The sequence below is a fragment of the Gopherus flavomarginatus genome, chromosome 3 (assembly GCF_025201925.1).
Source record: "Gopherus flavomarginatus isolate rGopFla2 chromosome 3, rGopFla2.mat.asm, whole genome shotgun sequence".
Lineage (NCBI taxonomy): Eukaryota > Metazoa > Chordata > Testudines > Testudinidae > Gopherus > Gopherus flavomarginatus.
Genome location: NC_066619.1, coordinates 52,799,463 through 52,825,276, shown reverse-complemented (window position 1 = coordinate 52,825,276; position 25,814 = coordinate 52,799,463). Strand labels below are relative to the sequence as shown.

The 25,814-nt window shown below is 40.1% G+C and overlaps 2 protein-coding genes across 8 annotated transcripts in view; one reads left to right on the top strand and one right to left on the bottom strand.

Annotated features, from left to right (window-relative positions):
• Window positions 1-2,153, bottom strand: part of ATG10 (autophagy related 10) — a 151,001-nt gene extending 148,848 nt beyond the window's left edge. For 2 of the 7 annotated variants that reach the window (XR_007773272.1, XM_050944857.1), the window contains exon 1: window positions 1,708-2,153. Coding sequence is in view for 5 of the 7 variants with exons in the window: in XM_050944857.1 (XP_050800814.1) it covers window positions 1,708-1,872 (165 nt within the window). In the remaining 2 variants the exon portion in view is untranslated. The remainder of the gene's footprint in view (window positions 1-1,707) is intronic. The other 5 variants (XR_007773271.1, XM_050944854.1, XM_050944856.1 and 2 more) reach the window with 4 other exon arrangements.
• SSBP2 (single stranded DNA binding protein 2) overlaps window positions 1-25,814 on the top strand; it is a 548,369-nt gene that overhangs the window by 242,632 nt on the left and 279,923 nt on the right. The gene's annotated exons all lie outside the window — the stretch shown is intronic.

Sequence of the window (25,814 nt, the reverse complement as noted above, 5' to 3'; positions counted from 1 at the left end):
ACAGATTTTTGTCTCATGAACTGGTTGCCCTCAGACATCACTCATAAGTAGGCCTACCAGAATTCATTTTTTTATAATTTTGATGGGTAATATCAATTTTTATCAATTGAAATGTTCAGTTGTGGGAAATTGGGGGGGAGGGGCAGAATAATTATTTAAAGACAGTCAACACTGAGATTCAAAAAGTTTCATAACTGTTAAAATACAAATTGTCAGCATGTGTCAAAATATTCAAAATAAATATCCTTAAATCAAACTCAAATAAGTCCTCAAGCAGCATTTTTCTTATTTTATCTATCTGTAAATTTATCAATGGAAATATTTTTCATCCCTTTTATATGTATGCCGAAATTGACATTTACTGACAGTTACTGATAGAAATCTCATCTTTTGAGCCTACTCAAAATACTCCTCCTCAGTCTTCCTTGGCCAACACACACAAACATGTTCATTTTAATATTCAGCTTTTCCTCCTATTTCCTTTCTCCTTTTTTAGGGCTGATGGGTAGGTTGCACCATCGTAATTAGGCGCGGATAGATTTCTGTTAAATGTTAGTAGAATTTAGTATCGTATGTTTGGGGCACCAATCTATCAAGGCTGATATGGGTGTTGTGCAGAGAATTCTGTAATCTTCTTTAAGGGTCTCATTCCTGAAGGCGTTCAGCACTCAGTCAATTAGTTCTCCAAAGGTAAAATATGCTTTAAGTGCTTCCTTAGATTGGACCAGAATCCTCAGCACCTCACAGGATCAAGCACTTATCTTTATAACAGATTATTTCTCTATATATATAGCTATAGATATATGCTTTCTATGTAGTTACAAATGACTGCTATTAAAAACAGCTAAATAAAAAGTTAAAATGAGGGAGGGGAAAGAACAGTTGCTAATAGTTTTACAATGTCATAGTTTTGGACCAATTGCATGCTTGTTTCCTTTTGTTCCCTCCTTAACCCCTTCATGTCATGACTTCATGCATGCCTACGGTCATGGTTTTGCAAAGCAGGCCCATTATTTTCAAGTAGACTGCACTACAGCACAGGACTGGGCATGCACAGCATGCATTCTTAGGAATGCAAAGTGTTAAATCTTCCTTTAAAAAAGCCTTGGGGGAACTCCAAGAGCATCAAGCCAGTAAAAAACCTAAAAATTATGTAGCAGCAACTTGCAGCAAACCTGTTCCTATATCAGATTAGGACAGTGACTCAGTGGAAGTTTTTATACTGCATAACTAATCAAGGTGGCAGAGTAAAAATAATAATAATCTCCACTCGCAAATATTTGTGTTCATTTTCAAGAAGCAGGAAAGGCTGTTTTCGACCCCTCTCTCTTTGTTCAAAGGTGGCCAGAGAGCAAATGCTTTGCAAGCAGATGTCTGTGTATGAATAACACCCCTGACTTTGCCATGCCACTGTTTCCAGGTAACCTCTGTTCCACTCTAAAAAGCAAAGGCTGCTTGCCACTTCCCATGCATATATAAAAAAAACAAACATCAAACTATTGGACAAAAACTGCAACTAAATCTATGGGTTCTTCTTGTCCCCCCTCAGCTTGCTCAGACCGAGCTGCTGAGGACAATCTAATGCGCCATTGCTAACAAGTTGATGCCCCCCTCCCCACCCCCCTTCTCTGTGCATGAAAGAGACAGGCCATGGCGAGTGGTTGCTGCTGTTGTAACAGAGAAAATGCTGGCGGAAGGTGAACGTACCGCGCACAGGGTAAGTTTGATGTTGACAAACTTCTTGTGGCAGCGAGACTGTGTCAGCACAACTTCCAGGAGAACGAGAGAGCGGCTCTTGCAGGGACGGCGGGAGGCGGCCGCGGGGACGGAACAGCAAATGCTATTCAGCCCGAGCAGTTTCAAGCCGCCCATGCTGGGGAATTACTGTAGTCTAGCTACGGCTCTTAGCACTGGCGCTGGATGTGTGTGTGCGCGTTGAGGGGCGGGGGGAGGCTGCAGGCAAGGGAGCCGAGTGGGGAGCTTTCAAGTTACTTTGCTCCATCCTGCCTGCGCACAGCAGAGGCAGGCAGGCTGCGTGTGAAGTGGGAGCAGCGCCTCCCCTGCTGCGTTGGGCTGCGGCCCCTTGGGTCACCCAACTTCTCCGCGCCCGAAAACTTCCTCTTTGTTTCCGAATGGGACTCTCCAAAAATGTAGTCTCGGGCAGACTGACAGCCGGGGTCAAGAAACAGCTGTTGGAGTTAATGTTTCTTCCTCCCACTTCGTCTGATGGCTGTGCCCTGCCAAGACAAAGTGAGAGAGCGCACTGCTACCTTCCTCAGACAGCCTGGCTGCTAGCAACAAGAGATTGCTTTGCTTCAGCACACACAGTCTGATCCAAAAGGCAACAGCAGCCTGGATCATGCCTTTCGTTTGCTGATATGAGTTTACAGGATTTGTGCATGGGGTGGGAGGGAAGGGGGCAGGGACACATGCAGGAAATTGTTCACATTATTTTGTATCTTTTTTTCCCACCCCCAGCGATCTGACAGACACAGGAGAAATTGCATTTGTTTGCAAGGGCTGATTCACACTGCAGATCATTATCCAAAGAAGGCTGCCAAAAAGTCAGCTTGTTTTTTAGCGACTGACCTGGCCAAGCTGCAAAGTTCACATCCAAATCCTGATCCAAACTACACCAAAGTTTGGGGATGCTCAGATCCAGGCTTTTGGAGTGGCCGTTCTCCAATTGTCATTCTCTGACCCCAGCCTGAGCTGCAGACATTCCATGCTACTCTCTACAGCTTGGGCCACTTCTTGCCAGTCCCAGCCATGCTCTCTGCAGGCTGCGCAAACCCACTCCTCATGCTGCTCTCTGTGGCTCAGGCCATTCTTTCCATTTCTATCTTAATCTAGCTCTTCTCATCACTCTCAAGGCGAGGCCTCATAAGAACGGCCGTACTGGGTCAGACCGATGGGCCATCTAGCCCAGTATCCTTTCTACCGACAGTGGCCAATGCCACGTGCCCCAGAGGGAGTGAACCTAACAGGTAATGCTCAAGTGATTTCTCTCCTGCCATCCATCTCCACCGTCTAACAAACAGAGGCTAGGGACCGCCATTCCTTACCCATCCTGGCTAATAGCCATTCATGGACTTAACCTCCATGAATTTATCTAGTTCTCTTTTAAACCGTGTTCTAGTCCTAGCCTTCACAACCTCCTCAGGCAAGGAGTTCCACAAGTTAACTGTGCGCTGCGTGAAGAAAAACTTCCTTTTATTTGTTTTAAACCTGCTGCCCATTAATTTAATTTGTTGGCCCTTAGTTCTTGTATTATGGGAATAAGTAAATAACTTTTCCTTATCTACTTTCTCCACATCACTCATGATTTTATACACCTCTATCATATCTCCCCTTACTCTACTCTTTTCCAAGCTGAAAAGTCCTAGCCTCTTTAATCTCTCCTCATATGGGACCTGTTTCAAACCCCTAATCATTTTAATTGCCCTTCTCTGAACCTTTTCTAGTGCCAGTATATCTTTTTTGAGATGAGGAGACCACATCTGTACGCAGTATTCAAGATGTGGGCGTACCATCAATTTATATCAGGGCAATAATATATTCTCCATCTTATTCTCTGTCCCCTTTTTAATGATTCCTAACATCCTGTTTGCTTTTTTGACCACCTCGCACACTGCATGGATGTCTTCAGAGAACTATCCACGATGACTCCAAAATCTTTTTCCTGATTCGTTGTAGCTAAATTAGCCCCCATCATATTGTATGTATGGTTGAGGTTATTTTTTCCAATGTGCATTACTTTACATCTATCCGCATTAAATTTCATTTGCCATTTTGTTGCCCAATCACTTTTTGAAGTTCTTCACAGTCTGCTTTGGTCCTAACTATCTTGAGCAGTTTAGTATCATCTGCAAACTTTGCCACCTCACTTTTTATCCCTTTCTCCAGATCATTTATGAATATGTTGAATAGGATTGGTCCTAGGACAGACCCTTACGGAACACCACTAGTTACCCCTCTCCATTCTGAGAATTTACCATTTATTCCTACCCTTTGTTCCCTGTCTTTTAACCAGTTCTCAGTCCATGAAAGGACCCTCCCTTTTATCCCATGACAACTTGTTGCATTGGACAGGTACCATTAACTGCAATGTCTTGACGTATCAGTCCTCCACCTCAAAGGAAACCTGCACAGCATTTTCAAAAGATGAGCCTGGGAGCTTAAATTCATAACTTTACTAGACACTAAAAATCATAGACTGAACAGAGGCACTAGATTTATGGCTTATTACAACAATCTATAACCTACTAACATCCCACCCCACTCCCAGCTGCTTCCTCCCCTTTCCTCCGTATGACTGAAGGGATGTTAATCGGCCACTTCATCTTGAATGGTTCCTTAAAATATGTGTTAACTACTGATGTTTAACAATCTGTTCCATCTTGTATTTAGCTGTGACACTCTGAGGACTTGTCTACACTGGCACTTTATAGCGCTGCAACTTTCTCAGGGTGTGAAAAACACCTCCGAGTGCAGCAAGTTTCAGCGCTGTAAAGCGCCAGCGTAGACAGTGCACCAGAGCTGGGAGCAGCGCCCCTCATGGAGGTGGGGTTTTTTAGAGCACTGGGTTTTTTAGAGCACTCTGCTGCGACTACACAAGCCACGTTAAAGTGCTGCCACAGCAGTACTTTAACATTGCCAGTGTAGACTAGCCCTTAGTACATTACTCAGACCTGAAGAAGAGCTCTGTGTATGGCTTTGTCTACACTGGAACTTCGTCGGCAAAACTTCTGTCATTTGGGGAGGTAAATTAAAAAAACACGAGAAAAGTTTTACCATCGAAAAGCACCAGTGCCATTCATTGGGGGTGGAAGTTTTTTGTTGGCAAGAGACCTCTTTCCTGTTGACAAACCGGCTACACTGCGCGCCTTTTAGCGGCCTGGCTGTAGCACCACAGCTGTGTCACTAGACAAAGCCTCTGTTGGAAAGTTTGCCTCTCACCAACAAAAAAAATCACCTCAGCCACCTTGTCTCTTACTTCATCATCACATCAGTGGTGACATACTGTCCTAACATGTCACTATGCTGCAACACACCTTTACCATGTGATGTTGCATTGATCCTTGCGTTTATGTATCTAGAATATTTACTCACTTATCACTGTGAAGAATGGCATAGAAATGCCTATTCATAAATAAAATGAATACATCATGGATACTGATGATGTCCTGCAAGCATAGTTTTGCAACAGCCTCTGTAAAACCAGAGCTCTCTAGTAAACCCTACTGCCTCCCTGCAAGCTGAACTATTTCACTTCTTCCCTAGAAAAAAGAACGAGGAGTCCTTGTGGCACCTTAGAGATGAACAAATTTATTTGGGCATAAGCTTTCATGGGCTACAGCCCAATTCATCAGATGCATGCAGTGGAAAATACAGTAGGAAGATATATATACACAGAGAACATGAAAACACAGAGAACATTGTGATATACGCCATCATGTGCCAGCAATGCCCCTCTGCCATGTACATTGGCCAAACTGGACAATCTCTACACAAAAGAATAAATAGACACAAATCAGACATCAAGAATTATAATATTCAAAAACCAGTCAGAGAACACTTCAACCTCCCTGGTCACTCAGTTACTAAACTAAAAGTTGTAATTCTCCAACAAAAAAAATTTCAAAAACAGACTCCAATGAGAAACTGCAGAATTGGAATTAATTTGCAAACTGGACACCGTTAAATTAGGCCTGAATAAAGACTGGGAGTGGATGGGTCACTACACAAAGTAAAAACTATTTCCCCATGCTAATTTTTCCTCTACTGTTACTCATCTTCTTGTCAACTGTTGGAAATGGGCCATCCTGATTATCACTACAAAAGTTTTTTTCTCCTGCTGCTAATAGCCCACCTTAATTGACTAGTCTCATTAGAGTTGGTATGGCAACATTCATTGTTTCATGTTCTCTGTATATATATATCTTCCTACTGTATTTTCCACTTCATGCATCCGATGAAGTGAGTTCTAGCCCACAAGAGCTTATGCCCAAATACATTTGTTAGTCTCTAAGGTGCCATAAGGACTCCTCGTTCTTTTTGCTGATACAGACTAACACGGCTGCTGCTCTGAAACTTCTTCCCTAGTTCCCTGTCAAAGACAGCACCCACCCAACTAAGTACGTTCTGTGTACTCTGCTCTGCCTGCTGTGCTTTCCGGACTGGTCTACTCCACTCCGTGTATTTTCTGCACATGTCACATCTCCATCATTCACTGCTAATTAATACCTGATTTTGTTAGCTAAAAATATTTCATTTTGATTAGCTACACCCAGCCACACAAATCAGAACTAACTCTTGTGCTTTTGGAGGCTATAGGAGGTGAAATCCTGACCCCATTGAAGTCTATGGCAAAACTCCCATTGACTTCAGCTGGTCAGGATTTCTTTCACCTATAGTACCCCAGAGCTGCATTTAACTTATGTTCCTGAACATTCATCTCCAGTTATCCTAACTACCTTCCTATTAAGTTTCATGACTCAAGTACCTATAGCTTTTAATATTTGCACTACCTTTGTAGATGGCCCCTCAGCCAGTCTTTGCTTTATATGTTCTGCAATCTCAGAATGACTAACACCATTATTCTAGCTATCTGGAGACTTCTTATTTCAAATACTCTAGTTGTAATTCATATGTCTTGGCTTTTTTAGTCTTACCGCAATCTTCTTTTTTATGCTAGCAGTTTTCAAGCATTAATCTCTAGAAGGTCAAATTTTGCCATTGCTTAAACAACATGGAGCTCCATTGACTTCATAGGGTTGCATGGAGTGTAAGCCAAGGAAGAATTGGGTCCATCACAGTTAAAAACCCCTGAAGGACATGAAAAGAAATGGCCCAATCCTAAAGCTTAGTGTGACAGCAAAATTATCAGGCACCTCAGAAGTTTGATTTGGGGAATTTGCTTTTCATACCACCCCAGGAAAGGAGCAGCAAAGGTGGGTCCTTCAGGCCAGCCTAGAGGTGCCTCATGGAAGCAGCTAATCAGAGCCCAGCAGGCTGAGATGATAGGAGCTGCAGGACCACAACAGGTCAGTTCCTGGCTGGGTCCAGAAGAGCAAGGAAGGGTTCTCCTCTCTGGCCACAGGAGCTTAAAGGATAGCCAGAGTTTGGTTCTGGTTGCACTTGCTTAAGCTGGGAGAAAGAGGACCTGAGAACTTGAATCTGAGGTAAGGGGTGAAGATAAAGGGACCCATGGGAAGAGGCCCAGGGAACTAGAAACACACTGAAGTGAGCGGTATGTGGCTGCTATTTATTGAGTCCCTGAGTTGGAACCAGAGTAGTAAGCAAATCTGGGTTTCCACTCGTGAAGTGCCTTAAGCCCTGAGAACTGGACATGGCTTGTTTAGAAGTCTGAGCAAAGGGCTCTGTTTAAAGGGCCCAGAGCTGGAGCTGAAGACCTGGTGAAGATAGATAGACAGTTTGACTCTTTACAATCTTGGAAGGGATTCATTTGGCCAGAGGGCCAAGCCACTGAAGACCCACCAACCTAGGTTAACAACCTAAAAGGAGTGCCAGGAATGGGAAAGGAGTACAGTATTACATGTACCAGCTGGAGGTGCTCAAGAGGTGAGTGCCTCCCATTACAGTGTTTTGTAGTCTTCATTTGCACAATCAAGATAATTTCATGCTTAGGTGCTGTTGTTGGGGGTAGATTGGGAACTTATGTTCTCATTGTCTCATATACAAGAACAAGGGGATAGTCGATTAAACTAAAAGTTGAGAAAGTCAATACAGATAAAAGGAAATACCTTTTTCATAGAATACATACTCATTCCCATAATGGAACTCATTGCCACATGAGGTCATTAAGGTCAAGAATTTAACATGATTCAACGAGAGACTAGACGTTACATGGATAACAAGAATACCCAAAACTATAGTATTTAAAGCTAGCAAAGAGTGTTGAAGAGTTTTAAAACTTCATGCATCAGGGTTTAAATCATTCTGTAGCTAGCAGGGATTAGGATGAGATCTTCATGGTGGGCAGATCATCCCATAGCTGCTTATTGTGGGGTTTCTTGCACTTTCCTTTGCAACATAAGGTGCTGGCCACTGTTGAGAAGGACCTGGGGTCTGATCCAGTATGGCTTTTACCCTGATCCTTTGTCTGACCCCTAGCAAAAATAAAGCTTATGTGAGTTGTAAGCGGTACAGATTTCTTGCACTGTCCCTGTGAACAGAGGTGAATTTCACCCCTAGGCATGTCACTGTTAATCAAAAACCCTTGAAAGGTCAAACAACTGTAAGCAACCAAAGAAAATATTTTGGTGAAATTTTCAAAAAATACCCACGTCACTTAGGATCTTAAGGCCCATTTTTAGTAGCACTTAATTTTCTTGGGATGCCCACTGAGTTTCACTGCACTTCAACTCTTCAGTTACATAGATGCTTTTGAAAACTCTACCCTCCACCATTGAAATATGAGCATTTGTTGAGAATAATCAGTTAGTGGTATCAGGATCACAGCACTATTCTCTTGCACATAATATATTAAATAACTGGTATCTCAGAGGCACCTGTATGATAGTTGTTGGTAAATGTTGACTTATTCATGGTGACATAAACTGAAAGCTCAGAAAAACAATGACAGCAGCAATTATGCATGTGATCATCACTGGAAATTTCAAAATATTGTTTCAATTATCCCTGAGTACAAAATGAATATCCTTCCAAATGAATTTGTTTTGCTTTTATTTTTATAAGTGATGTCAATTATCAGTGTTATTAAAAACATTATTTTGATATTTTACATGAAATTCACTGGGTTCTACTTTAAACTCAAGGGTCTTTTGCTAATGTTAAAGAAACCTTCAGACCTAGGCTTTTGCTGCTCTAGAAACTTCCAGGAACATCAAAACCTTTCCCTGAAAACACGTGTTAGAAATTTCCCTGAGATGCATTCAAACCCAGTCTCTATCTAAAGGAAAAATTAAATTAGTTAATAAAACTCTTTTTAATATTTGATCAAGAGGAAGGGCTTAAGAGCGGGGCTATAAGAAGGCAAAGATTCTTATATAGCTGATGTTTTAATAGAATCAAAATACACTAGGTTTTCACCAACATCTGGTAGAAAATACGCTTTCACTGGAAGTGGGAAAAACGCTAGCAAGTCCCCACACTTCTTGCCAGTATCGTACCTAAATATCTGTGGGGCTTCAATAACTCCAGGGAGTTTTAAGCTAATAAATTACAATATTTTAAAACATTTTCACATTTTTCATGGTTGTTCCTAACTGGACATTATGTTTAACAAGCATTTCAAGCACCACCTTTCAAGTTAGTCTCAGGAGCAGCCTCCAGTTTTTTTAATTTCCTGTGTAGGGTTCTCCATGGTATTGTGGTGAAACTTCATTATGTTAGAGAAGCCTTTAAGATCATCTGTCTTTGCAAATAAGAAAAATGGTAAGTAAGGAACTTTCCCCATCTTTTGAACTGAATTACACAAAGGTCTCTCTCAGTAATTATGATTTCCACTTACTACTGTTACCTTTAGATCATGTGATGGTATTGGTGAGTCCAGAAAATGCCATCAGCTCTGCCATTCCCGACCATTATTCCAGTGGCGCAGATATTTGACAAGCTGGCTGCATTGTCATAAATTAATTATCCCTGGGTCCTCACAGCTCAGGGCTAGTTGTCCACTTCCTGGCCTCCTTGAATGCACCCTTTCAAGTGTAACCCTATATCTATTTCAGAGTGTAATTCTGCAGTTCTCCCACTCTTGCACTGCAGTATCCTCTATATCTATTGTTCTTATCCAAGCAGGTCTGACTAAGTTCTGGCACTTGTGGTTCTTCCCTTTGGGAATCTGTAACCTGTGGTATCCAGTAATCAAAGAGTTATGTTAAAACCAAAGTACAGCGCTACCTCGATATAACGCCACCCGATATAACACGAATTTGGATATAGCACAGTAAAGCAGTGCTCCGGGGGAGTGGGGAGGAGGGGGAGAGACTGTGCACTCCGGTGGATCAAAGCAAGTTCACCTATAATGCGGTAAGATTTTTTGGCTCCCAAGGACAGCATTATATCTAAGTAGAGGTGTATTTTTTTTTAATAGAAGAAACAAAGTATTTAGGGAAAAAGGATTTTAAAACAACAGTCTACACATATGTCTGTCTTACATCCCCTGGTGGTAAACGAGGGAGGCCTAACTTCTTCAGACACCCCAGTGAGGTCCGGTGTCTGGCTGGCGCCTCTCTCTGCACAACTACTCCCACTGTTTCTTGAGAGAATGTTCCTTTTTAAAGCTGCCAGCATTCTTTTGATCTCCTGTGTTTGTGACCCTTTCCTATCCTGGTTCAAGCTAGTTTTGTTGGTTAGTTGGAGAGGAGGTAAAATTGTCAAACTTAGTATCTTGGCAATGTCTTTAACAACTCTCCAGTATTTGTGCATTATCTTGAGCTATTATTTCCTTTGCTCCTTTTTTTTTTCCAGGCAGTCTCTTCTTGCGTTAAACTAACATAGTCATACAGAAAACATCTCAATAACCTGGTCAACATTCTGTATTCATAAATTACAGAGCAGCTCCACTTCCATCACAATCCATCCAGTGATGGAGCTGCCTGAGTTTATGATGCTGGATGAATAACAAAAGTTCACTCTGGAGCCAGTTTGATCCCACACACGTTTGAGGTATTAATAAATTCAGTTAAACAAGTGCAGCTTCCCTTGATTTAGTGTAGCTAAATTATTCTTATGTGAATGCTGTAGGTCTCTACAACTACTCCTCTTTGATTACAGCCTCATCTAGCAGTGAGCAAAAAATTGATGAACTACAGGCAACCTTGTCAATGACTCGGGCAATAAGCCGATGGAAGTTTCACTGGGAAACAGCAACCTTCACAGAAGTAACTGCCAGCTTATTGCTGATAATAGAAACATATGGCAATAAGCTGAACAGCAGTGGAAAGTATTGAAATAAATTCTAAAGATTACCTAGTGGAATACAAAAGCATGTCAGCTGTTAAGGAATTTCATTTTTAACTGAGTATTTTTTTCACAGCACTTTAACTTATGTTCACAATGGAGTCAATATTAATGTACATTTAATCGTTGTTGTTTACAAACAACCTGTGGGTTCAACAACATGCCACAAAGCACCAACAACTGTTGATATGTGTTATCAATATCTGTCTGTCTAACACCCCTGCCTACATAGTGTGCAGAAATGATGGGGAATAGTTTATGCTCTGATTAATTTCCTATCAGGATTTCAGTTTCTAAACCATTTTCAGTGACATACCTAGACTGCTCACTATAGGCCTGATCCAAAGTTAATGGGAAGACTCCCACTGACATAAGTGGGTTTTCGATAAAGCCCCACAGTTCTTCAGTCTTTACTCAGATTTTATTCCGTCAGTTCTCCCGCTGAAGTCATTGAAATTATTCCCTAATATTATAGAGCACTCTGTCAGGAAGATTTTAATGATATTCAGCCTACATTTTCCCTATCTTAATCTCATCCCATTACTCCTAGTTATACCTCATTATATGACTATTTTCTGTATGACTATTGTCTTTCTTTTGAGGGCCCAATCTTAAATGATGCAAAACTCCCATTGTCTTTGATTATGGAGGCAAGATCAGGCCAGAGTATTTACACACTACAACTGTTCTCATTTCCCTCCTTTTGCATCACTTAGCCAAGCTATTGCTGGATGACTTCTATCTATGGAATATTTGATGGAGTGGGAACTGGGTAAAGACTTCAGAACTGAGCCTTATGGCAACACTGAAGAATAGAGAAAATGAAAAGATTAGTCATTATAATGCCAAGGCACACAGCAACAGGAATTTTAAAATAAAATAGCTTTTTCTAAGATCAAATGTTATCTTCTTTCCATCCTCACAGCTATATATAAATCCCTAGTAAAATTATTAGATGTAGTTTCTTTCATTAAGAACCCAACAAGTTTTAAATAACTTTATAATTTTCAGTGGGTAAGACAAATAGAATTACCTGTTTTTTGATAAACAATCAAATGTTGTATATAATTTCGCCTTACTGATAGTTGGTCTGGAACAACTTCTAGCTTACCAGAAGTTGAAAGTTCTTTCTCTTTAACAAGGTACTTTTTCTGCCTTGTGAGCTCCAAATTTACTTCTGACCAAGATGTCACATGGTATTGATGATCTCCATACAGATAAACAAACATGATTTTTGCAATTTGCTAGAACTTTATTAATTCAGAAGGATAAACTTAATTAATGGTTCTGGAACAGCAGTAACGTGCACTTCAGGGGATATTTTTGTCCTTCCCATTATTCCAAGCCTCTGTACACTGTTCCAGCAAAATAATTTGAATCCTACTGCAGGGATAGTGCTGTGCCACTCTTCTTTAGTAAGGACAGGTTTTTACCATTGGAGATATCTATGCAAAAAGTAGCTATCTCAACTTCTAACACCTATTTCAAATGATCCATCAACTTTACTATGAGTGCAAGATTTTCCTGTGTTCCCCACACATGCCTGCAAGTATCCATCAGAGTTTGTTTGTATCCTTTTTGCTGTTTCTCTTCATTTTTTTCTGTAACTATTCAGATGTCATATATATTCTGATTAAAGTTTTAAAACAACATTTTATTCTGTGGTTCATTGTGATTGTCCTTTCTTTGCTCCATCCATTCTTTATCTGAATATTCTGCCCTGAGTCACTTCCTTGCTATGCTGACTTATACTACTTGAGGATCTGGCCATCTGTTCACAACTCAGACCCATTTCTGTATCTGTCTGAATTCAAACACCCTACATTTGTGAACACAGGTTTTGATCATGAATTCAACCCCCAAATTCAGTTTTTTCAAATTCAGTCAGAGGAGGGAGATGTTGCTCAACCCATTACAGAGTTGAGAAATTTGATCCATGGTTGTGATTTTTGTCCATCACTAATTTTCAGATTTTAGGAGGTAAAAACACTTGAACTGTAGAGGCATATGAGTTAAAGGTGATCATAAATTGCTTGTTTTCAGGGAGGAGAATCCTGAAGGGTCCATTTCTCTTTTAAAGCTTTTTTTCTCTTCCCTTCAATTGCCCCATATGGTGGTGATCTTCCACTTGACTAAGAAGTGCTGGATGCAGCTTCTTCCATTCATGAACTAGAGAGAGGTGCTAAACACTCATGTCTCCAAGGTCAATCCAGTGTAGTGCAAGAGTACAATGTCTCCTTACCAAGAAATCCAGGGTTAAATTCACTCTTCAGACTAGGATCTTCTATGTGTAAAGGACTGTGTTGGCTTGGCCTGAAACATCTTTGGCTTAATTGCTGAGCCTGGTACCTGTTCATAGTATTAACAGGAACTTGTGGAGTTAGTCATGATAATCCATTGCACATATATCTTATTACACCTCTCCCTCAATATAACGCTGTCCTTGGGAGCCAAAAAATCTTACTGCATTGTAGGTGAAACCGTGTTATATCAAACTTGTTTGAGCCACTGGAGTGCACAGCTCCTCCCCCCGGAGCACTGCTTTACCGCATTATATCCAAATTTATGTTATATCGGGTCGCGTTATATCGGAGTAGAAGTGTAGTTAGTGTCACTACAGAGGTTAATGTCCTGTAATAAAAAATAAGTTTAGTCCCATCCAATTATGATTGGAAAAGCTGTTAGGAAAATGTCCCATTTTTGTAAATCATTGTGTAGGAGTACCATTTTTTAAGCTAGCATTATGCAGGTTTCATTGAAAGATAAAAACTAGTATAGCAACATCTCTTGTTTCCATTAATTCTCTCTTTCTCATTGTGTGGGAGCACACCCTCACTCTAGTAGAGAGGTGGCTAATAAGCTCTTCTAGGCTCCGCCAGCCTTAATCAGAAACACCTGTAAGGTTTGCATTGGCTGGAGGGAAGAAGCTTAAAAAGGGAACACCCCCCCCCCACAGGGAGGGATAGTGACGAGGGAGAAGACTGCTATACCTCAGAGGCAGATCAGCAAAGAAGAAGACAGTTGCGGAACTTGCCACCTCTGCGATTGCATGGACTAAATATAAAGCAGGAGTTGATCCAAATTAGTGGCTGGAGACAGGTCCTAACCCTGATTAAAGACACTATACCTGTAGTTAAGCCAACTCCCAAAAAGTGACCAAAAGGCTTCCTAGAAGACTGATCACATATGCTTTTTTCCTTTTACTCTGATTTTTCCTCTCTCAGGGGAAGAAGTGGGAAAAGAACCTTTTTGTCTATTTGGTTTATGTTTGTTTATTTGTTAAGAGAATCCCTTGTGTACCACAAACAGGAGAAGGGCTCCGCAAGCAGCTCAAACCATGGTCTTGTCTCTGGAGGTGAGGGCTACCACATTCATTAATAACTGACCTAGAACAACAGGAGCCACCAGTGAATTCAGGCAAATAAATCAATCCACTCTTCTAGGCCAAATCGAGTTTACTGCATAGGGCCATACAGTAATACACTAGGCAGCAATATAAGTCTCCAGAGAAACTGTTTATAACCCCACAAATGATGGCTTTACTGCATCTTTCCACTTTCACCTATTTAATCACTCCAGCCAAATCTAATAACCTGTTCCACATACCCTTAAATAAATAAATAAATAAATAAATAAAAACTTCTTGGGTTTCTGATCCTGGAAAAATAGAAAAAGGTATATAAAAAGGCAAGTATAATATGATACCTATTCTACAAATATATATATACACATATCCCAGTATTCATTAGCTCTTGGATTGCCTTTCTAAATCGTAGTATTTTTCATACAATTTTTCAGCTGTGAAAACAGACTGTGTAACATGATGGTACAATGGAAAAACAATGCACAAGAGATGTTTAATATGAATAATAATATAATATATTGAGATATACCTATCTCCTAGAACTGCATTGAGTCCAGCCCCCTGCCTTCACTAGCAAGACCAAGTACTGATTTTGCCCCAGATCGCTAAGTGGCCCCCTCAAGGATTGAGCTCACAACCTGGGTTTAGCACGTCAGTGCTTAAACCCCTGACCTATCCCTCCCCCACTGTAGTGCTTAGGAATGTTAAAGTTTTCATTGACAACACTAGAGTTTTGCAGTGAAAGATAATTTGATATTAAAATTATTCAACATTTAATTTTGATAACAATAATCAAATGTGATTTTTCTATTGCTAGTTAAATCATAAACTTTAATAATTGCTCTCATTCAGCTGTAGAGTATCTAAATGCTAAAACTGTGAAGAGGGCCCTCACCAGGCACATGCATTGCTTTTGTTGGTTTGGTGTGTGGGTTTGTTTGTTTTTTTCAAGATAACTCTAAAATGAAAGTATGAAATACTATTAGGTTTCAGATATAACATCATTAGTTTTTGTTTTATAACATATATTGAAGCGACAGGTTGCATTTGTTTGTGAAATACAATTTTTATAGACGTGTATTGTATACTTCTTTAGAAAGCTGCACTTTAGCAACCTCATCTAAGTGTTCCATGGAAAACTAAAGCTGTGTGGAGTGCAACAGTTTGGGGCAACTGTACCTTTATTGCCTCTCTGTGATCCAGTGACAGCACGCACTCTCAGCTCCAAGCTGCTCTGCTTTTGTCTCTCTTGGGTGGAGAGATGCACCTCTATCCCTCCCTCCCTCCCTCCTGACACGGGTATTTTCAGGCAGCACAATCTCCTGACTATGCTGTTATACCCCCAGCAAAAGACAGACTGCTTAAACAGGCCTGCTTCACTTTTCTCCTCAGAGATGGTACACACTGTAATTGCCACAGGTAGGTTACCACACAGCCCTTTATAAGCAAACACATTTAAGGTGAAAGATTCCAGAGAAAACATTAAAAACAGTAGAACGGGGTAGGCAACCTGTGGCACGCGTGCCAAAGGCAGCATGCGAGCTGACTTTCAGTGGGAATCACGCTGCCTGGGTCCTGGCCACTGGTCTAGGGGGCTCTGCATTTAAATTGAATTTTAAATGAAGCTTCTTAAACATTTTAATAACCTTATTTACATACAACAATAGTTTAGTTATATATTATAGACTTACAGAAAGAGACCTTCTAAAAACGTTAAAATGTACTACTGGCATGCGAAACCTTAAACTAGAGTGAATACATGAAGACTCTGAAAGGTTGCCAACCCCTGCAGTAGAAGAACCTACATGCGTGCTAATAAGCTTACCAGAAATCACTCCAACAAGTGCACTGGCCAGTGAAAACTCTTCAAGTCCCACCCAGGAGTTTTCCAGAGGCTACTAGTTTATCATTCCTTTTGCTCAGAATGAGAACTCAGTCTTACAGGTTCTCAACAGGCCAAAGTCCTTCCAAAGTCCTTCCCTAAGAAGGCCTGTCTGGTTGTTGGATCAGAAAGAAGATCCAGAGTCAGTTTTAATTTAAGCTATCTATCCAAAAGTCCTTTGTTTGTCTGTTGGTCCCTGGAGAATCCAGTTTGAACCACTATATGTGAGCTTCTGTCCAGGGAGCGGTAGCTCTCTGCAATGTTAAAATGTGAGTGAATTTGCTAACCACACCCCACTGTTCTTAGTTCCTGGAGGTCTGTGGTTCCCCTCTTCTGTGGAATTACAGGCAATCCCTCAACATTTGCATTTTTAATACAGTGAAGTCCTAAAATACTTAAACTTAATTCAATAAGGTCTGTCCAGGATATTGTCTTATCTGTCACAGTGAACTTTCACCTTTCGAGGAGAAATATTAATTCTCCATAGACAGTCAATGTCCCTATTGCTCCATGTGCATCTGAACAGATTACAGAGACAAGAGAAAGACTTTTGGTAGGGATCTCTACGCATTGTGAGTGCACTAATGTTGAATATCTCATTTCATTTGCGATATGCTGCACTGAGATTTAATTTCCACAGCTGAATGTACAAATACTAACTTTGACTAGAATGTCCAAATATTTTAAGACTGCTTGGTATACAGACTGAAAATAATGTAATGAGCATATAAAGTAATTTATGCTGGTGAGTTGAGTCAATTTTTTATGTGTAAAATTATGCCTCTTGTTCCTTTAGGTTCCATTCTCTTCTCCATATGCAGGACAGTTACGCTCATATTCACCTTCAGCAGAATAGGTTCCATTATGGGGCTTGTAGGGTTTCCATAGTAAGTTAAAAAGGGTATGTAGTCTGGGGCACCACAAAGCATACTTTGATGTTTTTAATGTTAGGTTCATTTCTCCTAACAGCTGGCAAGTGCAGTGGTACAGATAAGTCTGCAGCACATCATGGGGATCTTTGTGTAAACTGAAGTGAGTGTTAGATTATGCCTTGCATTGTATCACCTTTGATCTATGCATATTTTCCTGTTTGATCCCGGCACAGCACATTTAGCCATGTACTAAGAAGTTCTTTCCCCTTTGTCTTTCAAATGCTATTGCATTGGACATTCTCTATCTTTTCAAATGTATGTTTAAAGTTGAATATATGTAATGTTCCCTTATTCTATTTTTCATTTACAAAGATAAGTTTTATATACTCTAAATTGTATTTCGTACCAAAAATATATTATCCTGCAAGCAAATTGAGTCTAATGTTCTCAATGTGCCTGTAATTCTGTTGCAATGGAGTGAAGTGTGAAAATTCATTTGACTGCTCTTAGTGAAAGATAGGAGGGGTGGGAGATGGAAATTGTTTTACTTCTGCCAAGTGAGCACGGAGAAGTACAGATTATGCATGTCACTGTTGGAGGGAGGATGGAGGAAACATGTGCTTCAAAAATGCATCACCAAATTCAAGGGAAAAGAAAAGGACTCAGGACAAATATTTGTTTTTCTCCAGCATTTATTCAGTAAATAGCCATTAACACAGAACAAGTTAATCAAAATAAACAAAGAGCTAATTAAGGTTTGAGCTAGTAAAAAAATAGGTTTGGCTTCCAGGCCACAAACGTCTCAAAATCAGAGACTTCCATGGCTGCTCACAGACTTCTGTAGGATGGAAGCCAACAGTGATTTTTCTGAAATAGACCCAAAAATAAAGCTTCACTTTTGCTCTTTGCTTGAAAACACTGCTGCACTAAAACAAACAAACAAACAAACAAAGAAAAAAAGCTAGATAGCAGATTTCACAGTAAGCTGTTGGGCCAGGTCAGACTTCCAATGAAAATTATGAATTGCAGGAGATGGTACTGTCAGGGCCAGCTTTACGCTGATTCCCCCAATTCCCTGGAATCAGGCCCCGTGCCGAGGAGGACCCTGTGCCCAAATCTAGGGCGTACTGTTCCGGGGGTCTTCGGTGACATTTCAGCGGCGGAGGGTCCTTCGGTGCCACGGAAGACCCGGAGCAGACCCCCCCCCACCGCCAAAGTGCCACTGAAGTCCCAGGCCGCCACTGAGTATTCCAACTGGGCCCCGCAGGTCATAAAGCCAGCCCCGGATACTGTTGATTTGGTAAATGGTAGTTTGCCTTCTCCGTCAGTACCTTAGCATGGCACTAGAAGGCACTGTGCTGCTAGAGGCATCCTCAATCAGATGAGGTTTATAACGAAGCTCCTGACCACTTGTAATTATGTGAATGTCCCATGGCACTTTTCACAAGAGGAGTATTAGTCCTGTTATCTTAGTCAAATTTCACCTTGAGTTATCACATTCCTTGCCCTCTTCAAGTGGCAACAGGTCCCACCACTTGGGAGGAGGTGGATGGTGTGAAGCACGAGCTCCTGCAGATAGTTTCTGGGCACAGTTCAGAGGTGGAATAGCTGCATGGTTTCAGATTGTATAGGTTGTGTGTTGGGGTACTCAGGGAGGTTCGTGAGTCAGGGGTCTGATGACAAGTTCAGAAGGGCGTGAGGTGAAAGGCATGTGGGGAGCACCCTCTTGAAGGACCTGCTTAAGGAAAGCAAGAGAAACAGGAGGAAAGGCTGCCCTTGCGTGCTGGAGCACATGATGGGGGATGCATGGGGTGGATAGTCCCATGCACTCACTAAGTGCAGCGGGGTCTGCCCAGTCCTTCTGATTGTAGTCCACGAGGTCTCAGAGTCTGGTGGTGCCAGCCAGGACTATCATCAGTGCACCAGAGGGGATTGAAAGGTATGGGATTACTGGACAATGAGGTTTTCATGGTAAAACAGGTGAATGCTGCCATGGGAAATTTGATTCTATCCCTGCCTCTTCCCCAGAGTTCCTATGTGATTAAGTATCAGAGGGTAGCCGTGTTAGTCTGGATCTGTAAAAGCAGCAAAGAATCCTGTGGCACCTTATAGACTAACAGACGTTTTGGAGCATGAGCTTTCGTGGGTGAATACCCACTTCCTCAGATGCATGTAATGGAAATATCCAGGGGCAGGTATATATATGTGTGCTAGCAAGCAAGCTAGAGATAACGAGGTCAGTTCAATCAGGCAGGATGAGGCCCTGTTCTAGCAGTGGAGGTGTGAAAACCAAGAGAGGAGAAACTGGTTCTGTAATTGGCAAGCCATTCACAGTCTTTGTTCAATCCTGAGCTGATGGTGTCAAATTTGCAGATGAACTGAAGCTCAGCAGTTTCTCTTTGAAGTCTGGTCCTGAAGTTTTTTTGCTGCAGGATGGCCACCTTAAGGTCTGCTATAGTGTGGCCAGGGAGGTTGAAGTGCTCTCCTACAGGTTTTTGTATATTGCCATTCCTAATGTCTGATTTGTGTCCATTTATCCTTTTCCGTAGAGACTGTCCGGTTTGGCCAATGTACATAGCAGAGGGGCATTGCTGGCATATGATGGCGTATATTACATTGGTGGATGTGCAGGTGAATGAACCAGTGATGGTGTGGCTGATCTGGTTAGGTAATAATAAATAAATAAATAAATAAATGGACACAAATCAGACATTAGGAATGGCAATATACAAAAACCTGTAGGAGAGCACTTCAACCTCCCTGGCCACACTATAGCAGACCTTAAGGTGGCCATCCTGCAGCAAAAAAACTTCAGGACCAGACTTCAAAGAGAAACTGCTGAGCTTCAGTTCATCTGCAAATTTGACACCATCAGCTCAGGATTGAACAAAGACTGTGAATGGCTTGCCAATTACAGAACCAGTTTCTCCTCTCTTGGTTTTCACACCTCCACTGCTAGAACAGGGCCTCATCCTACCTGATTGAACTGACCTCGGTATCTCTAGCTTGCTTGCTAGCACACATATATATACCTGCCCCTGGATATTTCCATTACATGCATCTGAGGAAGTGGGTATTCACCCACGAAAGCTCATGCTCCAAAACGTCTGTTAGTCTATAAGGTGCCACAGGATTCTTTGCTGCTTTTATGTGATTAAGGTTCAGTTGCTTAAACTGAATTTTTCAGAAGTGGGCAGTAATTGTGTGTTCCTCTTTTTCAAGTTGCCCAAATTGAGTATGACTGAAGTCAATGGGAGCTGTGATTTGAACATATACAGTTGGCACCTCAAGGGCACCCACATTTTGTGGACAGTTTTGACCTTAACCTCTCTGTGCCTCAGTTCACTATCTGCACTATGAGGCTAATACCACTCCCTCACCTCACAGGGGAGTTGTGAAAATTAAATAATTTATGTTTGAAGCACTCATACTACAGGGATGAGAGCATAGAAAAGCACCTACAGAAATGAATCATTCTGTCTTCAAAGCAGAGTTTGAATAGTGTGCAGTAAATAAGGCCTAGGGCCATACATTAAACAATGGGGATGAAACAAACTATTGAATAGCTACTCATGAAGTCACTATAAGCCATTCTGTGCACTGAATGAAGCAGGGGGTCCTGTGGAAAAAGTAGTATCTGATTGTGTAATTAGACAGTATCATAATGCACAAAGAAGCCAAATTAAGATACACAGGTAACTTTAATTCTGGCATTTCCTAGCTTTTGAGTGCTTGACTTTGCAACCTTTATAATGTTCTTTTAAGGTAGTTTGTGTGTGTGTAATTATACAGAAAAGCTATTTTGGGAAACCATTGCAAGTTTCTAATGTATATTTGTTGGTATATCACTGAGTCTCATACAGTAAAGCTCACATTAGTAGAGCTGGGAACATACTTAAAAATGTTTCCACAAGTATTTACTAGGACAGAAAGTTGAATTTGATTTGGCTATGTGTGTGCCCCCTTTTATTTGCTTTCTGTAAATATTTTAACTAATAAGTTTACTGACAGGAATGTTTATAGAAACAGTACATTTTAAGCAAATATTGGTGAATATTTGTGAAAAATCTATTTTGAACTAATAAATATGAGTATTTGCACTGGATGTCCAATTCTGTGTTTTACTATATTATCATTCAATGAGGGAGCTCCAGTGCTTAAAGTGCAGAGCAGGCCAAAACAGCCACCATCACCCCAGTCCTTCCCCTCCCCCTCAAACATACAAACAAAAAAACCCAAACAACCCAAGAAAGAAAGTGGGGGCAGAAAGAAAAATTAAGCTGGTTTGCTAAGAGGCATACTTTAAGCACTATCTCACCAAAGCTGATGCTCCCAGGTCAAGCCCGCCTGCCTGCCCGCCCCCCCCCCCCCCACTTTTTTCAGTTCACTTTAAGCACCAGGGAGCACAAATATATAAATGGCATTTTTGTCCAGTCAGAAATTAACGAACAAGCCTGAGAATTCTGAATATTAAGTACTTGCTGCAAACTTTACTTTCTTAAATTTATTATTGTTCCCCTTGGATTCTGCCTAGTGTTAAAATCCACCTGTTTCAAATGCTGCTGTATGCTGTGATTTTGTTGAGTCAATAGAGGGTTACAAGGACATTAGAAACTGTAAAATATTCAAATTAAAAGAAAACAGATAACTTTGAACTTGTGTCTTGTCACATATATGAAGGAGGAGATTATTCCCAAACATTTTGGTTTTAAAATCTATTTATTTGTAATTCTTTAATCTACAGGTATCTTCCCTTTTATGGCTTTGAAATTTTAAATAGATATTTTGGTTTTTTTTAAATGTCTGTGTTCACCTTTTTAAAAAAAGAGATAACAACTTTGTTTCTCTATAATATAAACATAATTAACATCCATGGTGTATGGAATTAAGGCTGCCTATGAGGGAAGAGCTTCACAATTAAATCATGGACTTGCTGCTGTGCAGTTTGGAGACATTAGCTTTGCTTACAAGACAATGGGTTTATACTGTATATTCCATAGATTCTCATTATGTGTTCTGTCAGCAAAATTAAATTAGGCAATCTCACTACTTGCATCATCTCAGTATTAATATTATTTATAAGACAAAATGTTCCTCATGTTATGTTTCCACTCATCAGAAATCATTTTCCTCTTGGAGGTTGATATTAAAATTTATATATGATAACATAATGATTTGTTTTAAAATTTTCCAATAAAAACAACTACTGTTTTAGTGACTGATATTTTATTTCCTTTAATATTTAGGCAAGTATTCCATAGAATAGCAATAAAAAGATATGTTGCTTACAGCTAACCAGGTGAGGACCTGATTCTGCAGTCTCTACTCACTTAAGATTCCCATTTCAGCCAATGACCCAAGTAGGCAAATAAGAGGCTAGGGTCCTAGTGGCTTTTATCAGCTTTTTAGCTATCTGTTCTCTTTTACTGAGAAACTATGTTCTTCCAGTCTGAATTGCTTTTATTTTTAGTAAAGGAAAACAACTATTCAAGAAAGACAAAAGTAAAGTGTCTGTGAAAGAGAAATGGAGAGCAGTGTATCTCTTTTTTAACATATGCTGCATCATCCTCAGCTCTCAAAATGGCAGCTGCCTCTGCAGAAAGCAAGCTCCTAGAAACTGACAGATCCAATACCTAGAAAACAACATGCTAAGCATTACCTCGTTACATACAACATGATACCAACTGCAATCTTTCTTTCTCAAGGAATAATTCTAAGGAACAAAAAGCGAATTCACATTACATTTTAACTAAGTAAAAAAATGTGCTATTTCAAATGCTAGACCCAGATCTTCAGCCTTTAAACACCCAAACTCAGAATGAAGTCAATGCACAAGTACTGCTTGATTGGTCTCAGTTGTGTAAAATATGAAATATTTTCTATAGCCTTACAAAATCACATATTTTTATTTGTGCATTTCAGAAAAACCAATTTGTTTTATTAATAGTTTACATGAAAATGTTACACTTCAGAGTGTAAAAAATGTTTATCGCCATCATATCAAAGTTCATTTTAACTGACCTTTGAATTTCAGGCCACTCATCAAAGATTTTCAGACAAGTTAAAATCGTTTTAGTTGGCCCTTTTGGTTTAAAAGTCAGTTAACATTTTCATTTTCTGTTTTAAGGGCTTTATAGATAGGCCAGAACTAAGGAGTTTGGAATCAAAGCTCAAGACTGTTTGGATTTGGTGTTTCTTTTCTGCCCATTGTGGATACAGGTCACAATCATGAAGTTCAAATTGACATCAGGATCTGAACTTCATCAAATTCATGGTTTATGTTCTGATCTTGTGTTCCACTTTGGTCATTCTTTAGTTCATAATTTCAGCTATTGAGCCAAATTCTGCTTTCATTTTGACCCATCCAGTCTAGTTGACCATGACTATATTCTTACCCTGATTTATCGCCTCATTAGGGTTATAGTGATGTAAATGAGAGTGGAATTTGGTCCTAAATCTTCACTGTAAACAAAAGCGTATATTCACCTCTCAGTGCAAAAGCTGAGAGTATATGCCTCAAAAATAAATAAATAAATAAAAAATACACAACTAAAACTTGGCCGGCAAGGTCTCAGCCAGAGGGTGGATTTTTTTTTTTTTTTTTTTTTTTGTAAATGTTGAGCTCACTTCTCTGCTTAGATAAGCAGGAACACATTCCCATGTATCTTGTAAAATCAGTAATAGTTCTACATATGCATGTGCAAGTGTGGTGCTGTTTTTGCAAGATACACAGCAATTCTCACTCATATCTTTCTGATGACAAAATCAAGCCATCAGTTTAAATCTGTTTGGTTTTATTTAAGTTATAGGAATAAGGGGATGGGGAATAATAGGTGTTTACTGGCTCTGGGTAATTTTTTTGAGCTCTTATCATCCAAAATCAGGTTCCTTTTTTTAAACTAATGTATACATGTGCGTTGTGTATGAGAAGGGGTTTGCAAGAAGAGGGCTCTTATTTGGCAAGTTATAAATTCTGGACTGAGAGTCTGATCCAAAGCCCATTGAAGTCACTGGAAAAACTCCCATTAACTTCAGTGTTTTTTGAATCAGGTCCTTAGTGTGGAATTGCAATGTATCACTCTCACTATCCTCAATAAATTTAGACCAAAAAAAGAAAAAACAACCCAAACCCTGGCCATATATTAACAGTAGCCTGAGGGTTTTAATAAAGATTCATAATATACAAATCCTATTATGTTTAAATGCCCATTTGCAGTATATACCATCTAAGCTGTGAAGTACAATAAGGGACATATTTATTCTGCCCTCATGCTATTTGTAGCTAGGATGTGTGCGTAATTCATATCAGAGACCCACATTACCTGAAATCATTCTGCTCTTACCTACAAAATTGCACCCATCAGGGGGAGAGATAGTTGGCAGAACTTGCCCAAAAGAGCAATTTCCATATATTCTCCTTTTACAAAAATTAGAAAAACAGAGGCTTTTAAGATTTGACTGACCTTGAGCAGCTTATTTTCCATGCTGAGCCTAGAACTCACTCAACCATTCCCATCCCAATACCAATAAATTGCAAACTGTAGCAAATAAATTACAAATCCTTAATGGAGCACAGTGGAACCCAGGGTTGTATCACCAAATTTGTGTGATGCTTGGATCAGGGATATAGATTCTGCTTCAACTAAACACAATAGCAAAACTCCCACTGACTTTAATAGTTCAGGATCAGGCCATATGTACAGTATTAGAATACTAATGCACAAAAGGATGGAATTAAGAATTCTGTGCCCACCTTAAACTATAGCTTTTAGCCTTTGAGTTTATTTTAATGTATGTTCATATTTAATTATTATTAATTGTAGGTGAGCGTGCAGAGTCAAAGAGCAAAAGAATTTTACAATATCTTACATAACCCTGCTGTATTTTTTATCATATTAATTGGCACAAACTTCTCACAAACAAGGAGGTGACTTTCTACAAAGATATCTGCCATTTGAGTACAGCGTGGCTTATTTTGTAGAGTTCATCACTGGTGATATTCAAAACAGTGAAACAAAGTGAAGAAGCTGGTGTCAGTTTTTAAAAACAAGCAACCCAGTGAAAGTCTCCCTGTTCCAGGATAAAGTGAAGATGTAAATAGGTCAGAATAGCAAGGAGTAACGAGTGTTCGGTATGAGTAGGCGGGTTTTTGGTTTTTTAAAATAACATCTAGTAGTAATTGTACTTATGTAGGACCCAATCCCATAATTTCAAGGAGACTACTCCATGAGTAAGGATTACTCACACAAGTAAAATTGCAGGATTAGGTCAAGATTAGTTGCAGGATTATGGCTGTTACCTAGACTTTCAAAAAGACAGTCGGTGAGCAACGGAGCGCCCATGCTTAGATGCCTGTGGCCATTACAGGGGGGGAACAAATGGGATGATATTATTTGAAAGAGCAGAAAAAAATCAGTTGTTTAATAACAGTGCTATCAAGTAGCTGGTATATTTTCATTTTCTCTTTTTGCTTGAGACAGCTACCCATAAGATTTTACAGAAAGAGCAGTTCTATCACACTACACACGACTAGTAGAAAAGCAAGAATATCTGATGCTGTGTACCTCATCTTGAGGGTGACAGACTGGACATTTTACTATCAATGTTTATACATGAATACACAGAAACTTGTCTTGGTAGGGTTTTTCTAGGTATCTTAATTCTGCTGATGCAAAGTGAGAGTGAAATTACAGGTGCCAGTTTGCAGTGTAGAATGCTGATAAACAACTTACCATTTTGCAGTGGCTGG